Source organism: Macadamia integrifolia, unplaced genomic scaffold, assembly GCF_013358625.1.
Source record: "Macadamia integrifolia cultivar HAES 741 unplaced genomic scaffold, SCU_Mint_v3 scaffold1330, whole genome shotgun sequence".
In the NCBI taxonomy this organism is placed as follows: Eukaryota; Viridiplantae; Streptophyta; class Magnoliopsida; order Proteales; family Proteaceae; genus Macadamia; species Macadamia integrifolia.
The window spans coordinates 194,167-212,950 of record NW_024868162.1 but is presented as its reverse complement, the minus strand read 5'-3'; the positions used below and the strand labels follow the sequence as shown (position 1 = coordinate 212,950).

Sequence of the window (18,784 nt, the reverse complement as noted above, 5' to 3'; positions counted from 1 at the left end):
TCTGCAAACTCCGCCGGACTCCCGAAGTTCTTCGTCAATCTTCAAACAACCAGGTCCCGATCGTCTCTACAAGTCCAATCGCCCTCAAAGGTTAGCACCAGTAAACTCCAAAGCCCTCTCTAAGATCAACATATCCTTCTTCTTTTCAAACCTTCCAACCCAAACCTATCCAAGAACTCAAGAACTCTGTATCAAAATCTCCAAATATTATATGCAAAGATTACTTTAAATTTCCAAATTATATCATTATTTTCTGTATTTCATCTGCATATAGCTTGCTTCTTGTTCTATATCCAGATCAAAGCCTACAGTCGTGCCTCTTGATTCTGAGAAATAGATCTGGTAAAACAGCTTTTAATTTTGTGCAATTTCATATCCTTTTATCTTTATATATTTTAAGTTCATGGTCTTGTTCTTTATTTGTTTTTCTTAATTCTGCACGAGTTAGTTCTAAGTAAGGTATCGCATCTATCTTAGTGTTAGTCTCTTTGCTGGATCGGAGTACAGTATTGCACCTATCTCTTTAGTCTTACCATATAGAATTAGGAGATCCCTATTTCCCTGGATTTTGGTATAGATCGATCCTGTTATCTGGTATATATATATATATATATATATATATATAAACAGAGGTAGATTTATCTAATTGGTCTGATTCATGAAATAATATCGGTCTTGACTGATCCCACGATCCTTACCGAAATTTGAAAACTTGATCTCAATTCAAGAGTCCAGATTCTATCCCCACATGGGGAAAGGATTACCCTCCCCTTATCTCTTGAGGCGACACTTGGCCCAGACGCAAGCCACACACCTAGCAAGTAGTAACTTCTTCTGTAAACTATATTTTATTATTATTATTATTATAATTATACAGAAAACAGTGGAGGACCCACCTCATCTTCCTCAACTTCCTCAACTCGATCCTTTCTCTCTTCACCCCCTCCATACAACCCCGCCACTTTCCCCTTCCTCAACAGTGTTTATAGTAGCATGGCTGGTGAAATTAGAAGTTTGGCTTTCTGTAGGTATTGTTAGGTTCTGCTATTTGAAGAAATGCCTTCTGAATTTTAGGTTTTCTGTTACGTTCTTTTCGTTGATCTATTGCCAACACTATTCAATTAGTTTATTTTTTTATAAAAATAAATTTAAGAAATAAATTTTCTGTCCGGAAGTGTGGTTCCTATGCTAACGCCTCAATCAATAAAATCGCACGTTCAGACATTAATCAGTAGGGGGTCAATGGTTATTTCACATTCCTCTATGATTTTGTCTCAACACCAGGACATGCTTCTAGACAAAAAACACGTCCCATAAATTTAATAGGTTAGGTCTCATTACATATGACTGGACTTAGTTAACTCAAAATAAACTAGTTTTTATTGTTCAAAAGTTTATCCAAAGTTAGTTAAAATCATAATATATGTTCCAAATTAACATATGTCATTGCATATTATTACAAATTGGCAGAAAGCAAGAAGGTAGCAGAATGGATATTTTGCTTGGCTTAGCGCAACAACTAGTCCAATATTGGCCACGTGGCATTTGACATGATAATTTTCAATTATATGGACAAGTAAGGTCCATCTTGATTGGCTATAGGTGAAGTTTGGCCATCAAACTCATCATATGATCAATTTGCATTCTTTGACCTTAGTTTTAGATTGGGTCGATATTCTTTTAGGTTAATTAGGAAGCTGTGGGGTTTACCAATACATCAATTTTGGCTTTCGATGTACTGCTATGTGATAAAATTGAAGCAGACCATTTTGCTTGGCCTAGCAAAATGCCTGTTCTAGCCTACTCTAGTAGATTTTTATTTTAAAAAAAATCTTGTAGATAATGGTGTGTGAAACTTCACTGTTGGGCCTGATATGGTATGATTTCAATATCAATTTCATAGAGTGATTTCTATTTTTAAAAATCATTTGACTGAAATTTTTTTAATTTTATTCTATGAAATAGAAATAAAATGGATACAAAATCTGAAATAGCTAAGAATCTGTTTCAAACTTTAAATTTTGACAGTGAAATTGATCTCTATTTCTCTTTATTAAGTACATGATTAATTTGATAGTAAAATAGTCATTTCATTTTAAATATAAAATATCACCCTTTCTTCTAATGGTTACACCACCACCGTTGTTGCCATCACCACCACCGATGTAGTCATTTTATTTTAAATTTTTTATTTCTGAAATATTTCAGATTGATGCCACTAAAATTAATTCAATTTCTTGTCTATTTCATGAAATTAATCCCCAATTGAAATAAAATTCATACACAAATTGACCGAAATGCGTATGAAATTATCTCTCTCTCCCTCTCTCTCTCTCTCATTTTCAAATTCCCAAAATGTCAATTAACGCTTCAAAGCAGATATGTGGATTGATTTTGTCTCAAAAAAGAGAGTAAATGGTCCAATGATCGATCCACTCATGAATCCCATCCATTGAAAATGTCTCAACCCCAGCAGTAGGAGGGTTGAAAGGTAGCTGCAGCATGCACCTGCTCATCTGTGGATAATGAAATAAACCGAAGCTAGATCCCTCCATCCAGTTCTTCAACTATATGGTGGACAGAAGGCCACCATCACAATTCTCCATCACTTTATTCATCAGTCGTTAATTGGATTCAAAGTCTAAACTAGCAAGACAGTCAACACAGAATTAATTGATTCTAGAAAGATTTTCAATATATAACCAAATGCTTGCATGTTCGTACCATGTGCCAAGCAATGATATTATGTCGCGGTGACACTGAGATGCTTGGAAAAAGACTTGCCCTAATCAGAAATTGGTCTTAATTGCATACCCTTCACGCTTTGCAAAAGTGGAATTGACTAGGGGTATGTATGCAAACTATATGTTCCAAATAAGTATTTCTAAGTCAGAAATATTTTTGTCTTTCTTCTAATTTCGAATACTCCTTCTGTAAAAGAAAATATTGTATGGAAACCCAAAAAAAAAAAAAAAAAAAATATTACGACTACTGAAAAAACAGAATATGTACGAACTACGAAATACATATTAACAAGAGTATATCTTTTGTTTCCGTGGTGGAGGTGATGACAGTAGTGATAATTATGATTAAAGTTGCAAGAGAGAGAGTCAAGAATCGTTTTTAATTAATATATTGGGCCTTTCTTATTACTCTTTTTTTTTTTTTTTTTTTGAAAAAAACACTTTCAATTTGTTTCCCAAAATACCAAGAAATGTGTTTTTTTTATACCCAGTTCATTTCAAAAAAACAATTGAACATCACATGCATGTTCTGTTTTAAACATGTTCCAAAAAATCATAAAAACTTATTATTATTATTTTAGAACGTACGTTGCCATACAACACCCTAACTACTCCCTTTTGTGGTGAATGTGTAGGACAGGTTTCAAGCCTGATCTAGGATTTGTTGAGCTGAGCATGCCATATATTGGGCTCGACTGGACTTGAATTGTTGGGCCTTTTTCAGTTGTGGAGAGATGTGGGCTTTGAATAGCCATACCAAGCTAATGATTCTAGATCTAGGCCAGTGTTGACTATTGACTAGCCCAAGGAACTCACCTTTACTATATCCTATATTAATTTGTATAGGGGTTAACATATCAAAAGATGTCAATGGAAGCCCACTAGTACTCTTTGTTCTATAGTCTACAGCTTTGACTAGTTCCCAAGCCCAGCACAAAAATGTAGATATACGGCTGTACGCGTAATGATCTTCAACTGCTCCAACCTAAATAAAAGACAATGATAAACAAATCCAAAAAAGATAAAGAAGAATCAAACCGACAATGTAATTGAAATGGGCGGGTTGGGCTGAAAAGGTCCAATTAAGTAGTCATTTTTGGAAGATATTGGAGAGATTATTTCGTTGAAGGATTGATGGTTAGGTAGGACAAGTTGTCTATGACTTTGAAAATTCATATATATAACCCAAGAGGCCAAGAGTAGCTTAGCTATTGACATTTTCTTTTCTTTTTTTGTAGGGGGAGGGGGGGTGGTGTAGGTGGGGTGTGAAGCAATTAATTATTTGACGTGAAAACCATGTATGGATTGAAACCCACCATCATTAAGTAGTATAGTTGAAGGAAGGAAAATTATTTGATTTTCAAAGCATGGATGGATTCATATTATCTTAATCATTCGTCAGCTGAAAAGAACCCTTTAATTATATGACAAAGCTATGTGATCATATTAATCATTTTTGTTATGAATTTTGTCTGTGGGTGAAAGAGATTGTGAGTGACAATATGACGCCTAGAACATAGGGGTGGTAATAGGAAGACAAAATGTCTAATTCACTCCCCTAAATATCGAATCTCACTTTGGTGCTTTTTTAAGTTACGTGTTTGACTTTTACTGACTTATGACCGTTAAAAATGTTTTATCTCTCTCTCTCTCTCTTGTTGAAGGGTTTTCTTCTATGAAGTGGAAAGTTTGTAGTGATGGTCTAGACATTGAGAGGCAAGGGTGAATCAATAGATTTCCTCATCCAGTCTTTGTTTGTTTGGCTTGGTTTGAGGATGTCCAGTCGTTGTGACGTAAAGTTGATAACTAAACATCACACCTAATCTCATAGAACTGAAAAAAAATTCTGCCAACCTAAAAATAGGAATTTTCGTTTTCGCTTGATTGTGGTTCAATCTCAGCCCATCACATGTTCAATTTTTTTTTTTTGTTTTTTAACAGTATATTTGCAGGCAAAATTTATTCATCTCATGGGAAGACTTCTTAATTAACTTCTTAATTAGCAACATGTTTGTTTGTGTGTAATTATCATTTTCCTTTGTGATCAATTATACTCCAATGTATTAATTATTGGGAAAGGTAAAAGAATTCTTTGCATCGCTCAAGTAGGAAGGATTAGTCTCTCAACAAATTGCGTTGTTGGAAAAGGTAAAAGATTAATTAACTACATCGCCCAAGTAGGAAGGATTAATTAACGTGCAATAGTTGGCTGAACATCTAGGGGTAAAGCATTATTTTAGTGTAGACCGTGAGAGAGGTACCAAATAGAGGCAACCTCTAAATATTAGATGATGTGACCTGTCTCCGAACTACCATTGATCTAACATAGCAAAATGATCAAAAAAAGAAGTGTAGTTAGAAAGCCATCTGATAGGGTGGTAACTATCTTGTATGGTCTGGGGGTTATTCGATTACCCACCTAATAGTCCCACATGGAAATATAATATGCATTGCCTCATCGTATTTCAAAGCGAAACCATATTAGTATTTTGATCATTGTATTTTGAGTCATCTATTTAAATTCAATCATTTCCAAAATCTTAGATGGATCTTCCTATCTTTATTTCTCTATGTAATCAAGCTAACTTAAGTACTTTAATAACATATTGAGTGTGGGACCCTAAGATCTTCTTATCTACAACAAACAACAATAAACTTAATTAACCTTGTTCCAACTTAATCAAATTGGCTACAAAGATTCGTACAAAACAAAGTAGGAGAAACTGACGTCCAAACAAAAAAAAGAGAAATAAATAAATAAGATAAGAAATGAAATCGAGATGAAAGTAAGAGAAATGGGATCGATTACTCGAATCATTTTCTTCCTCTAAACTCTATCCGAAATCATACCTGGAACAAGTCCTAGACTAAGGTCTTCTTATTTATAAAATCTAAACCCCTCTTTTATATGCCACTTGCTCCTTGGCATATATTGAATATGAAGCACTTTCAAAGAATGGACCATGTAGAAAAAGAAAAAATAAAAATCTACACTAAAATGAGAAATTCCCATTTGAATTTTAGGTCATGATCAAATCTCCCAGTGCCAAAGAAGGAATCTTCCTTTGGAAAAGCTTCTCACCGTATTTGTTACTGTCATTTCCGACATCAGTGCCACCTTTTGCATCTTATTTTCCTTCCTTCCTTCTTTTCTCCTTTCTTTCTACTCAACTTTTCTTTTGTCTTTTTATAAAGTTCTTTGATGAGCTTCATATACTTTTGAAAAGTAAGAATACGTCCAACAAGTCTTGTTTCTGCAACAAGCAGACTTCGTCTATGGGCTTTTTTTTTTTTTTTTTTCACTCTATTCTGAACTTCTGTGTGAACCAATGAATTTGTCAAATCAAACTCATTTATTTGTGGTTGTTCAGTCTTTCCTTTCAACTTCTCTACCTTTAATCCTCACAAGAACAAAACCCCATTAGTATATTCCAAATTCCAAACGTGAATGTGAACCCTTTAATATGCCACGCAATAAGGTCTTGGGAATTAGGTGACCCGTCGGCGCCAAACTTCTTGACGAGACCTTATATATAGCTACGTTACCTCCCTTGCTATTATCCCAAAGGCTTAACTAGTAAGTGAACTCCACATACTAACATTGCAAAAGTGCAATGGCCTCTTCTTCTTTCATGGCCACTCCTATAGTGTCTCTTCTTCTTCTGCTACTCTTGGTGGGTAGCTCCTCTGCTCAACTCTCCACCACCTTCTACTCAAAATCTTGTCCCAACCTCGAATCAACGGTGAAACCGGTCGTTCAATCTGCGATATCAAAAGAGAAGCGAATGGGTGCTTCGCTAGTTCGTCTATTCTTCCATGACTGCTTTGTCAATGTATTATCCTCTTCCTTATCCTGCACCATCTTTCTGCATGTTCCTGCTAATTAACATTGATGCTGCATATGTTTTCTAACTTGAACTTTTACCACTGGAGAGTATCATTTTTTTTTTTATGATTTTTTTTCTCGTTACTATGCCCTGTGAAGTATAATGTTTCATTATTTGTCATGTGATAGAAGATTAGTTAAGCATATCATTGGTACAATTTCATCTTAAAATGAGTAAAGGATTTGGCTAAAGTTACAAAAGATGTCATTTTTTGCATTTTATATTCATCTCCATTTGATGACATTATAATTTTACTAAAACTTTGAATCAGAGTTTGAGCAACTTTCCTTGCTTAATTTGGATTAAAATTTGACTGGTGAGATATGTGGGGTCCTCTATCACATGATTAACCCATTTACTGTCATGTGATAAAAAGTGAAACCTAATATGCCAATAGGCATAGTGACGCCTTCAAGGTCCCAATAATTTTCAAACTAATTAATGCTATAATTTGACTAAACTAATTGCACTAAGCTATATTATAATACATCTGTGCATGTATTGGTTTTTTTTTTTTTTTTGGTAGAGTGCATGTATTGCATGTTGTGTTAAATAATGTGATATAGCTAATGACTGTTCAGGATTGACTAGTAATCCACTTAGTACGTGGATTAATGTAGACCATAATTTCTGTCTCCCTATTTATATATACTTAACATACGTAGTCTAGTTTCTTCACTGGTTCCTTGGTTGAAGTCTTAATCTTTCAAGTCTCCCACAATCTCTTGCTGACTCACTCGTTTGATGGACTTTCATGTTCTACATATTACAGGGATGTGATGGGTCAGTACTGCTAGATGATACATCAACCTTCACAGGAGAAAAGAATGCAACCCCTAATAAGAATTCAGCTAGGGGGTTTGAGGTAATTGATAATATAAAGACTGCTGTGGAGAAAGCATGCCCTGGGGTTGTGTCCTGCGCTGACATCGTGGCCACTGCTGCCCGAGACTCTGTGGTCATTGTAAGTAGAGTACAACTATTGTTTCACTTGGCTAAGCTCAAAAATGATTCAATGAATTTTGTGTTTGAATTTCGATAGAATTCATCTTTAAAAGCTGGCAATTAAGGAGAGAGTGTCCAAGTTCTTATAAATCTTTATATTAGACTATTCGTATCCGATATAAGGAAATCATTGATTTTTTTCATAATGTCATTTTTTACTTTTTGTATGATTTCAGCTTGGAGGGCCTAATTGGAATGTTAAACTAGGAAGAAGAGATGCTAAAACAACCAGCCAATCAGCTGCAAATAATGGCATCCCCCCACCAACTTCAAGCCTAAGCCAACTAATCTCTAAGTTCCAAGGTGTGGGTCTCTCCACCAAAGACATGGTTACCTTAGCCGGTACTCTCTCTCTCTCTCTCTCTCTCTCACACACACACACACACACAAACACACACACAGATAAATGATTCACATGGTTTATTCATTTTGAAACAGGTGCCCACACAATTGGTCAGGCAAGGTGCACTAACTTCAGAGCCCACATATACAATGATACCAACATAGACAGTTCCTTTGCCCAGACAAGGAAAGGTAGTTGCCCAAAAGCTTCTGGGTCAGGAGACAACAATTTAGCACCCCTAGACCTTCAAACTCCTACTTCTTTCGACAACAACTACTACAAGAATCTCATTAGTAAAAAAGGGCTCCTTCACTCTGATCAGGAGTTGTTCAATGGTGGATCCACTGATTCCATTGTGAAGTCATACAGCAGCAACCCTAGCACCTTTAACTCAGACTTCCCTGCAGCCATGATCAAAATGGGAGATATCAGCCCCCTCACAGGTTCTAGTGGAGAGATAAGGAAGAACTGCAGGAAGACCAACTAAGGGCATGCAGTCTCTGCTTGGATGATTAAGACTATTATCTACTTAGTCTTAGGCTCTTACCTTTCTTAAGATTTCAAAAAGAAGATATGAAGCTTTTAAGGGATTTTTTTTTTCCCTTTTAATGAATGTTTAAAGGGAGTTCTTTGTTTTTGCATTTTTGCTTTGTGGTTGTGAACTGTGAGTGAAGTATTGTGTCTCACTTTCACTTGATATCCAAAAATAATTGTATGTTTGACATTAATCTAATCCTATAAGATAAAAGATTGTGTGGCTTATAAGTTGGTTATGACTATTTGATTCTTTTTTTATTTTTCTTTTTTTCCTGTTTGAAAAAGACATGTGTGGTCCTTGGTTAGAGGATGAAGGGGTTTGGTTTAGACTCTAATTTACAACATGGATAGAGTACAAATCTCCTAGAACGTACCAAACTTGCAGTACAGCATCTTACAATTTCCTGTTAAATTAGGTAACCAAGCACCTCTAGCACATCTGCCTCATGCCACTACCAGAGTTTTGATGTTGATGTTGATGTTGATGGACCACCAGGACAACTGTAGACCTAGATCTACACCCTTGGAATTTTGGCACTCCAAATCCATCAGCCCATCCAACCGTGTGGCCTAGGGCGTAGGGAATGCAAGTCTGCTGTAATCAAACTCGTTAGATTAAAATTAAGATTGAGCATTCTACCCAAAAAAAACAAAGATTGATGGATCCTAATCAAGTGAAACATCAGCTTCAGCATGTCAATAGCATGAAACTTCGTGATCTCCAGGGGTGCAACCAGGAGTGGGTTCGGTTTTTTAAAACTCCAGTGCAACCCTAAAGTCATCTCTAGTCCAGCCCAGGCCCAAATCTGTCAGGCTCAGCCAGCCCACCCATCTCAACCCCGATTGATCTTGGTTGGGCCAGGCCGGAAGGGGTCAGCCCCTGATTGACAGTTGCAGCGACCTATGTATGATGTAATTGATTATGTGCTATTAGATATGGATGGAGTCTTCCTCAAGTCTTGATAAAAAAAATGAACTCCTTTAGCAATGACCGATATTGTGCTTGGAAGGTGCCTTGAACAGTGAAAGGAATTTTAGACTGCCAACAAATAGGGGGAGTAATTATGACGGTAGTTTCGTGGCTGAAAGAAAACTTCTCCTCTATCCAAGCTCGTCCTGGTCTTGGACCTAAAAATCTCAACCCTAACCGAGTCCACAGGCTTGGGTTGCTGGGCCAAACTTGTATCCCTAGTAATATCTATTTCATAACTTGAGAGGAGCACTTGGCTACATTTATTCCTGGCCTTAATAACAATGTCGGGGTGTTGGCAGTGGAACATACCTCACCACATTTGGTATCCCATTGCCACTTGCCATGTAGTATGCAGCTTTGGATCAATCTGAATGGTCCATGTCATATTGTCATGTAGAACCAATACCCATACTGATGGTTAAGTTTCGGCCCAAAACAAGTAGAGGAAATACCACACTAAGTGAGTTTAAGATTTTAGCAAATGACCAAAATGCCATTTCAATAAACAACAAATAGCCCTATTAAACAGACAACAAAACCAACAAACTTCAACTTCAAACAACGAACCCTTAATAAATCCTTTTGCAAATCAAGAACTTGTTGAACCAAACCCTACAATCCCTGGTTTTGTGGCTACCATAACCTTTCAAAATTGGTATGTTCGCATAACCTTAGTTGTTAATGCCTCATTCAAATTTTCTGCCATTGCCTTAGTTGATTCTGGTGCAAATGCTAATTGTATCAACGAAGGTGTTATTCCAACCCAGTTCTATAAAAGAACTACCCAACGCCTTAACACGGCTAATGGATCTGGATTGAATGTCCAATACAAACTTTCAAATACTCATGTTTGTAACCAAGGCCTCTGCCTTCCCCAAACTTTTATCCTTGCAAAAGATCTTGACCAAACCATAATCCTTGGTCAACCATTTTTAGAAAAAATCAAACCCGTCAAAATAACCCAAGATGGGATCTCTACTAAATTCCAAGGACAAAAAATTGTCTTCCCATTTCTTCAAGCCCGAAATTCTGATAACCAAAGTGTTAATAAAATCAAGCAATTAAACTTTCTCAAAACTAAGCTTCTTCATGAAAGAATCTCTGACCATCTTAAAAATCCCAAAACTATCCATCAGATTAATCAAATCAAGACAAAATTTGAATCCAATCTTTGTTCTGATGTTCCTGATGCCTTTTGGCACCGTAAGCAGCATATGGTCTCCCTACCTTATGCTACTGGATTCTCAGGCCTTCAAATCCCTACTAAAGCTCGACCAGCCCAAATGAATCAAACTCTCCTTGGAGTTGTACAGCCTTTTATGTCAATAAGGCTGCTGAAATAGAATAAAGTACCAAAATGCCATTAGATTCCATCATATTGAAATGGCATTTTTTGGGTAATTTCACAACTTTAATTTTTTCTTAGCTACAATTTTAATTACTTTCAATATTTTATTTTGAGCTAAAATTAATTAATTACATGGGTTCAAATTGCACAAATGAATAAATATCAACCCATAGATATGGATTATAGTAATAGTATTTGTCAGATGACAAATAAAGTTGAGGTTGAAATTTGACACTTGGCCAATTTGAATGATTTCCTAGATATCCATTGGTTCTGCTACATTATCATTTTATATAAATTATGCTCAAAAAATAAAAAATCATGGTTGATATTGTCAGATGATTTTTTTCAAGTTCTTAAGGAAATAGGTTGGGCACATCGCCAAAGTGCCCAGCATATGAGATCCTCTTTTCTCCCTTTTCCAAACAGATATCATTTGCCCTCCTATGTCAAATCTTGTGATTGGTGTATATAGCTAGACTCTAGCTTACCGAAAGTTGGCTACATGTCCAATCCTCTCCCAATTTTTAAATAGCCTAGATTGAATGAAGGGCAGGTCCAGTTTAAAAAAAAAAAAAAAAAAAGTTAGGTAATTCTGCATCTAGTAACCAGTTTACAATTGGTTCCAGTTGGGCTAGTTTGCATTAACCTGAAAAGCGGTGAGCCCATTTTATTGGGCCTTAAATAACCTACTTAAATTACAGTACAGCCCATATAAGGTCCTTTTTGTTATGTCAAGCCCAAATTAGGCATGCAGTTTGATCTGACCTTAAGATCAAAAGTCGTCAACGGTGGAGAAAGTTCTCTGATAGATGGGTTCCCACGTAATCCAATCAAATATAATGGGCCTAGGAATTAGACATAATGACCGCCCAATGTCATCATCTGCAATGGTTGGCCCATAGACAGAATTCGAGACACACAAAAACCGCCCACAGTAAAAGACAAAGGTCAAAGTCTCGGTTTGGCAAGATCTTAACACATCAGTATGACTTCCGAGTAGTTCTCTTACCTGGACAGCACCAGATCACGGTTGGTTAGGAATGAATTATAGGTCACACATGAAAGTTTGTTCCAATCCAACAGTGGTAAAGAGTTTGTTCTTTTTTATATTTTATATTTCTCAACCCTGCGGGGCCCGCCGTATTCTCGCACTGAAAGTCTGAAACATCTGACGCGTGGAAACGGGGCCAACAGTTTTTAGTTAGTGCGCAATACGCACCCCGAATTTGCAGAGAAAGACTTCAAGAGACTAATGCGGACATCCGACTGCTAATATATTTTCCGGAAGATTGAAAGGCGAGGCCTAAACTAGAAGGAGAGTGAAGAAGCTCAGAAGGAAAAATGCGGAGATTTTTGGGGAGGAGATGGATGTCAACCTCAACTGTTGGATGGTGGGATAACGTGGGTCCTGCTCCCAAGGATCCATTGCTGTCTATTACAGAGGCCTTCCTTGCTGATAATCACCCAGAGAAGATCAATCTGGGAGTGGTTAGTGGTTTTTTTTTTTTTTTGGTGGGGGGGGTGGAGTTTGATAGTTTGTTGGTTGCTTACTTGCAGGTTTATTTATAATGGAAAAAGGGTTTTAATTAGTGTGTCATTTCATTGTCTTTAGTCTTCCTGCTCTCTCTATTTTTGTTTTTCCCTCTTCTTTGTGATTAGGGAGCTTATCGTGATGATGAGGGAAAACCAATTGTGCTTCAATGCGTTCGAGATGCAGAGGCGAGGATCGCTGGTACGGAGTACTTGTAAGTATTCAGTTGGCTTGGCACTCTATACTTACCTATGTTATTGATGAGACTTTCCATGGTTTTTCTTGAGAATACCCATCATCAGAACCCATTCCCAACATTTATAAAGATTGATTTAAGGGTTTGTTTCTGTTGTTTGTTGTTGCTGTTCCAGAAGTTTGTTTATTGTTTCAATATAAATTTTTATTTTTCAATTCACAAATGGTTTTTGATACATTTACTAAATTTAATTATCTTGACAATGCCTTTTAATTTACATAGTATTGGTTAAAAATTGTAAAGCAGTACAAATATCAAATAAAATATCCAATGAGTTAAAATAATTAGACATTTGTGATCCCGTAAGATATGTTTCTATGGATCAATTTTTCATGGCCTTAATAGCTTTTTAAAGTCTTACTAATAGCACGACAAACAATTAACAAATAAACGATCCAAGACATTCTCAGAAAAATAAGAGGGATTTTTTCTGTTAAGTGGGTTATCTGTCTAACAGGGGAAGCTAATTTTGTTCTGCAGTGCTTTGTCTAACCTCCTAGTTTATTTTGTGTCCTTATTTCCAATTACTCTAAGTTGTGAATCGTCTTTAGAATCTTGAGAGGGAAATTCTATGGAATACTTAGAAAAACCTGATAAAATACCTTTTGGTGGATTTAAAATGAGTTGGTAACTTAAAAAAGGAAAGAGGCGAAGGGTAATGAACAATGCCACATTGGGAAAATTGCAGAGGTTCTTTCTGAAGGGAAAAAATGAGGGAAAAAATAATCTGTTGCATGCTCTTATTTTGGTCAAATATGGATGCGACGGTGCATGAGATGATGGGGGGAATGGTGAAACCCAAGGTAGTTATGAAGTTAGGAACTATGAAGAAATACCTTGGAGTGGAAACCATGAAATTGTGAACTCCATCGTAGTCTCAGCCATATCCAATCAATATCACCCAGATAATGCGAGAGCATAATATTTTGGTCCATGTACTGATATCTACATTGAAATGAAGTATCTGACAAGTGACAAGATATGGAAGTTAGCACCTGGCTATCTAAGATAGGGATTTACTGCAAAAGGAATGGCAACAGTCATCACATTAACTAGGTCTGCCATTGTACCATGATATAAAAAGAATTGGGTTGTGTCGCATTTTACAGCACAAGCAAGATATAAGTTTGCCAACCCCAGAGTGAGGCAAAAATTAATCCTATACTGTCACAGAACTCTCTTTGTCCCAGTCAGGGCAAGATCTAGAGTGCATAGAGTTACAAATTTTTCTTAAGTAGTGTATTTATGTGAAGGCAATTACACTCCCCTCCACTGTACTATGCCCTAATAGCACTTTCCCCCCACATACTTTCATAAATACCAATCCCCTCCCCACATGTGGTGGGAAAGTGCTATTAGGGCATAATACAGGGGAGGGGAGTGTAATTTCCTCTTAAATTATTAATATAGTGGCAATTCTAATTGGATGTAAATGTTATGATAGAAAGTCATTTGGTATCCTTAATGTTGGCAAAGCTGAAATAATCAGAAAACAATGAAACATAGCAAGAACTTTCAAGAACTTTTTTCTCTGCTTCAATTTTAAAGTTTTAACAGTACACCACCATGGAAGCTATGTTTAATTAATGTTTGACCAGACCAACTGTTATCCCGTTTTGAGCAGACGACGTAACCCCCCTCCCCAAACTTAATTTTGTTTTATCAATTCTGTTTAGGATCTTTGGGTACAATATACTTTTGATGTTCTTGAGTAAAGAAACTGTTGTTACGTTTCTTCATACTTAATGGTGTCAAAGTTTCACTTTTGGGAGACATGGGCAGGGAGTCACTTTCTAGGCAAGGTAGTCTGAAACTAGTTATGGAGAGTGTGAAACTTGCTTATGGGGAGAATTCGGGCATAGTAAAAGAAGGAAAATTTGCAGGTGTCCAAGCTATTTCTGGCACGGGCGCATGCCGTCTATTTGCAGAGTTACAAAGGAGATTTCAGCCCGATTCACGTATCTATCTACCTGTTCCAACTTGGTCCAAGTAATGTCTGCTCTGCACCCTTTCAATTCTTTCTCTTGCTTCTAGGTATGCAGTTTCATGAGCTTTATTACTTCATGGGAGCTTTAGATTGAAATTTCCTTTTAATGATTGAAATCTGGTCACTTGCATTTCCCAGTCACCATAACATATGGAGAGATGCCCAAGTGCCCCAGAGGACCTTCCAGTACTACAACCCTGCATCTAAGGGGATACACTTTGCAGCACTTATGGATGATATCAAGGTATATGAATCTGATCAGATTTAAGAGCCAATGGATGAAATATGGAATAGCTTGAGATTCTATGTTCCTTAATGAGTGCATGGATTCATGCCTTCTCACCCATCTAATATTAAGGTTCATAGGAGAAGATATTTGAGCACCAACAATTTTGTGAGAATGAGGTCAAAGGTCGGGATCAAAGAACTAGAATTCCTCAGACCCTACACAAAAAATAAAAACTTCGATCATGGAATCGTAATGAAGCCCCTTAGTGGATCATGAAAATCAGTATTTCCTGACAATTGTGTTTCACTTGTTGGTACACCCAGTGCCAACATGCTCAAATCAAAATAAAGATGCAAAGGGCCAATAGTTCCAATTTCGATATAAAAATTCTGAATTGGCAGAATATATCAGAAAGGACATCGTTGGAGAATTTATCACCGATAAATTTTTTACTGATGTGCTATTCATACTTTAAGAGGGCATGGCAAAGATGAGGCATATCAGATAGGAAATATGATGCTGTGATATCACTTCTTACGTCTGCAGACAATAAGAGAAGGAAATTTGGGCAGAGCTCAAACTGACCTGTGTATTTATGAAAGTTTAAACCATTTACTAATTTTTATTAGTCTCAATAAACTGACAACCATTAAAAAGCTTTACTTTTCTCAAATTCTTGCTCATACTTATCCATCTATGACTTATAGTTTAATTTCTTTAGGTTTGGCACTCCTTTAGTAGTCCAAGGGGCCATTGCCTGGTGCAATGGTAAAAGGTTGGGCTGCCAGCAAGGGGATCGGGGGGTTTGAGTAGAGCAGCCACTTTGTGCCAAAGGCTTAACTGTTTCCAATTCACTTCTCCTGTGACCCTGCGGAAGGGGAACTTGCACTGGATTATGGCCCTCATTTCTTTACTATTCCAATTCTACTTGTTCCATATTTGCAGTTAATATACTCCCATACCCCTTCCCTTGCCTGTCTTTGAAGTCACTACATTTCTCTTCTATACATTTTAAATTATGTTCAATTATCAATTTTTTCAAGAATGAATGGCAACTCACTTTAGTCAGTGTGTGAGAACCCTGCGTATTCTCACAAATACACTAGTAAGCACACAGGACGCATGCACATGCATATGACTGGAGCAGATGGGTGAGGAAGCTTGAAGCTTCATTGAATGCTGTAATATTGGAGACTGGCTTGGAGGGGAAACTCATAGATATATGTTTATATTTCCTGATGTATCTATTATGCGAGAACCCTTTAATCATATTTCCCTTTTCTTCTGTTTATTTGTTTATGTAGAATGCACCGAATCGTTCTTTTTTCCTACTTCATCCTTGTGCTCACAATCCAACCGGCATTGATCCTACTGATGAACAGTGGCGAGAAATATCATATCTATTCAAGGTCTGTTGCTAGAAATATTCTAAGACCTGTCTACATCTTCTCAACTGCTACAATTTCAACCCTGATATTTGTTCAGGTGAAGAATCACTTCCCCTTCTTTGACATGGCTTATCAAGGTTTTGCTAGTGGAGACCTCAAGAAAGATGCGCAGGCAATTCATATCTTTCTAGATGATGGGCATTTGATTGGCTGTGCCCAGTCATTTGCAAAGACGATGGGTTTATATGGACAACGAGTGGGATGTCTCAGGTTTGTTGCACACTGCTATTTCTTTATTTCCCTTTACTTAAGCAACTTAATTTGTGCAAGTGCTCAATAAATTTAGAACTACACATCTAAACGTGGATGGTCCTGCTGATGCATAGATTGTTCATTTCTCCATTCTTGTTGGAAGCACCAATTCCCCACACCACCCCCCCCCCCCCAAAAAAAAAAAAAAAAAACCGGGGAAGAAAAGGGAGGGAAAAACAGCATTTCCCCCATAGGCCATACTACTCATGCGCACTGCAGTAGTGGAGCCTCGTGTACTGGGTTCTTTTTTTCTTTTTTTTTATGTAAGCAGCAAGATGAACTTGTGGATGAGCATAAAATATCTCAGTTACCATATCTGCTGACCATTCAGTTTGCTAAACTGGGGTATGGGGGCTATAAGAATTTAAAAGCACTCATGTAGGCCCATTTAAGGGCCAATTTGTGGGCTGAATCAGCTTGGTTTGGAAGCTCATGAGTAGAAAAGGTATTGACAACTGCACCATTTGAAGATCTTCTCTTTTTGTGGTTTGTACTCTCGTCATTACAATTTACAAAACCACTTTATCCCATGCAACTCTTTTAATGGTCAGAAATGTGGCCGGCAGTTGACAGAAGAAGCCCATGTATTGGATATTTATCACTAACTGTTAGTTTGGGTCATGCACATGAAAGCAGATTAGAGACTGTGGTGCCCTTGTATTCTTGTATTTTCTCATTTATTAACTTTTGATTTTTATTTCCTAATTTCTTACTTATCGTATTTTAATGCTGTAGTGTCCTTTGTGTGGATAAAAATCAAGCAACAGCAGTCAAAAGCCAGCTGCAGCATATTGCCAGGGCAATGTACAGCAACCCACCTGTGCATGGGGCGTTACTGGTCTCCACCATCTTAGGTGATCCAGGCTTGAAGAGTATGTGGGTTAAAGAGGTGAAGGTAATTATTTCCCTATTCATTGTCAAAACCCCGTTTGCAGGCTTCCAAAATGCAATTTCACCGTCTTTTTTAAGTGCATTTTGGTATCCTATATGCTTTTATGGTGACTATTACCCTTTTAACCTGTCAGCAAAATTACTCTGAACAGCATCTAATAGTAGTTTATGGAGAAGAGATATGTTTTTTCCTCTTTTTCCTCTTGCTATTTGCTTTTCTGAACTTTTTCCTACCTTTTGTTTAGTGCCAGTTTTGTGTTTGAGCAAATGGGCCTAAATGGTGCTAAAAGGTTCTGAACGGCTTTAGTTTCTCTCTGGGTATTGCAGGTCATGTCAGATCGTCTTATGAAAATGCGTAATGCTCTACGTGTAAATCTTGAAAATTTGGGATCAGCTCTCACTTGGGAACATATAACTAACCAGGTCCAGACTCTGGATTTTGAAGTTTAACTGAGTCACTATATGTTGAGTTGGATCCTTCCTATTTTGACATGTAGTTCTATAGTACTGCAGGTTGGAATGTTCTGGTATAGTGGTTTAAACCCTGAACAGGTTGATCGACTTAGAAACGAATTCCATATTTACATGACACATGATGGTCGTATCAGGTATTGCTCACTTGCAGAATAATTATGGTTTAAGCAAAGTTTTAAAAACAGGATCCAGTGTGGCCTGATTCCGATTCAGATCGACTTTGAATCGGCCTGAATCGGCTTCAAGAACCCTAGAATTTTTCATTTGATCTGAAAACCACCGATTCAAGGGAATGTTAGAGAGAATATTCCAATTCGGACCAGCAGAAATTGGGATCGGTCTCGGCCAATTCCAGATCTGATTCACCCATTTTTGAAACCATTAAGTTAGCAAGAACTCTCTTCCATTAAAAATTTTATAAGTTCATTAGAAGTTCATTGATTTATAATATCATGTAATGTGAAAGTCCTTGCTTTTCTCATCCCTGCTGTCCAATTACATCCAGTGGAAGATTCATTTGAGCGGGACAACTCCTATATCTTCCATGTCAAAGCCATACATACGAAAGGATTCCATGAAACAATAGGCATTTGTTTTTGTGTACTATGTCTGGGACAACTTCTGTATCTTCCATATTGAAAACAACAAATACAGAAGGATCCCATGAAACAATTAGTTATTTCTTTACTTACTATGTTCATTAAAAGTTCATTGTAGCTGATATATACATTGAAGAGGGGATTATTCATTATCCAACATGATGCTTCCCCAATACTGTACACTAAAAGAACCATATGTGGCAGCTAGCTCATTAGCATTTAGGAAAGGATACATAACTAATCAACTAAAGTGCCTCCACCCCCCCCCACCACCCCC

At 37.0% G+C, this 18,784-nt stretch overlaps 2 protein-coding genes across 6 annotated transcripts in view; both read left to right on the top strand.

Annotated features, from left to right (window-relative positions):
* Positions 1–6,300: 6,300 nt before the first annotated feature.
* LOC122063458 (peroxidase P7) lies at positions 6,301–8,739 on the top strand. The gene is made up of 4 exons (XM_042627166.1): positions 6,301–6,577; positions 7,404–7,595; positions 7,813–7,978; positions 8,075–8,739. The coding sequence occupies exons 1-4, from the start codon at positions 6,359–6,361 to the stop codon at positions 8,464–8,466; spliced, it is 969 nt and encodes a 322-aa protein (XP_042483100.1). The 5' UTR covers positions 6,301–6,358; the 3' UTR covers positions 8,467–8,739.
* Positions 8,740–12,102: 3,363 nt separating this feature from the next.
* Positions 12,103–18,784, top strand: part of LOC122063455 (aspartate aminotransferase, mitochondrial-like) — a 10,641-nt gene continuing 3,959 nt past the window's right edge. For 2 of the 5 annotated variants that reach the window (XM_042627160.1, XM_042627159.1), the window contains exons 1-9: positions 12,104–12,328; positions 12,500–12,585; positions 14,410–14,616; positions 14,753–14,858; positions 16,148–16,252; positions 16,329–16,501; positions 17,279–17,438; positions 17,762–17,857; positions 17,948–18,042. In XM_042627160.1, the coding sequence (XP_042483094.1) occupies positions 12,182–12,328; positions 12,500–12,585; positions 14,410–14,616; positions 14,753–14,858; positions 16,148–16,252; positions 16,329–16,501; positions 17,279–17,438; positions 17,762–17,857; positions 17,948–18,042 (1,175 nt within the window). In that variant the 5' untranslated portion in view covers positions 12,104–12,181. Of the gene's footprint in view, positions 12,329–12,499; positions 12,586–14,409; positions 14,617–14,752; positions 14,859–16,147; positions 16,253–16,328; positions 16,502–17,278; positions 17,439–17,761; positions 17,858–17,947; positions 18,043–18,413; positions 18,665–18,784 lie in introns of those variants that run through there. The other 3 variants (XM_042627161.1, XM_042627162.1, XM_042627163.1) reach the window with 3 other exon arrangements.

Excerpts from the sequence above, each read along its gene's own strand:
- LOC122063458 (XM_042627166.1), top strand. The coding sequence starts at position 6,359 with ATGGCCTCTTCTTCTTTCATGGCCACTCCTATAGTGTCTCTTCTTCTT. Across the intron at positions 6,578-7,403 it reads TCCATGACTGCTTTGTCAAT|GGATGTGATGGGTCAGTACT; the intron begins GTATTATCCTCT and ends TACATATTACAG. Across the intron at positions 7,596-7,812 it reads CCCGAGACTCTGTGGTCATT|CTTGGAGGGCCTAATTGGAA; the intron begins GTAAGTAGAGTA and ends GTATGATTTCAG.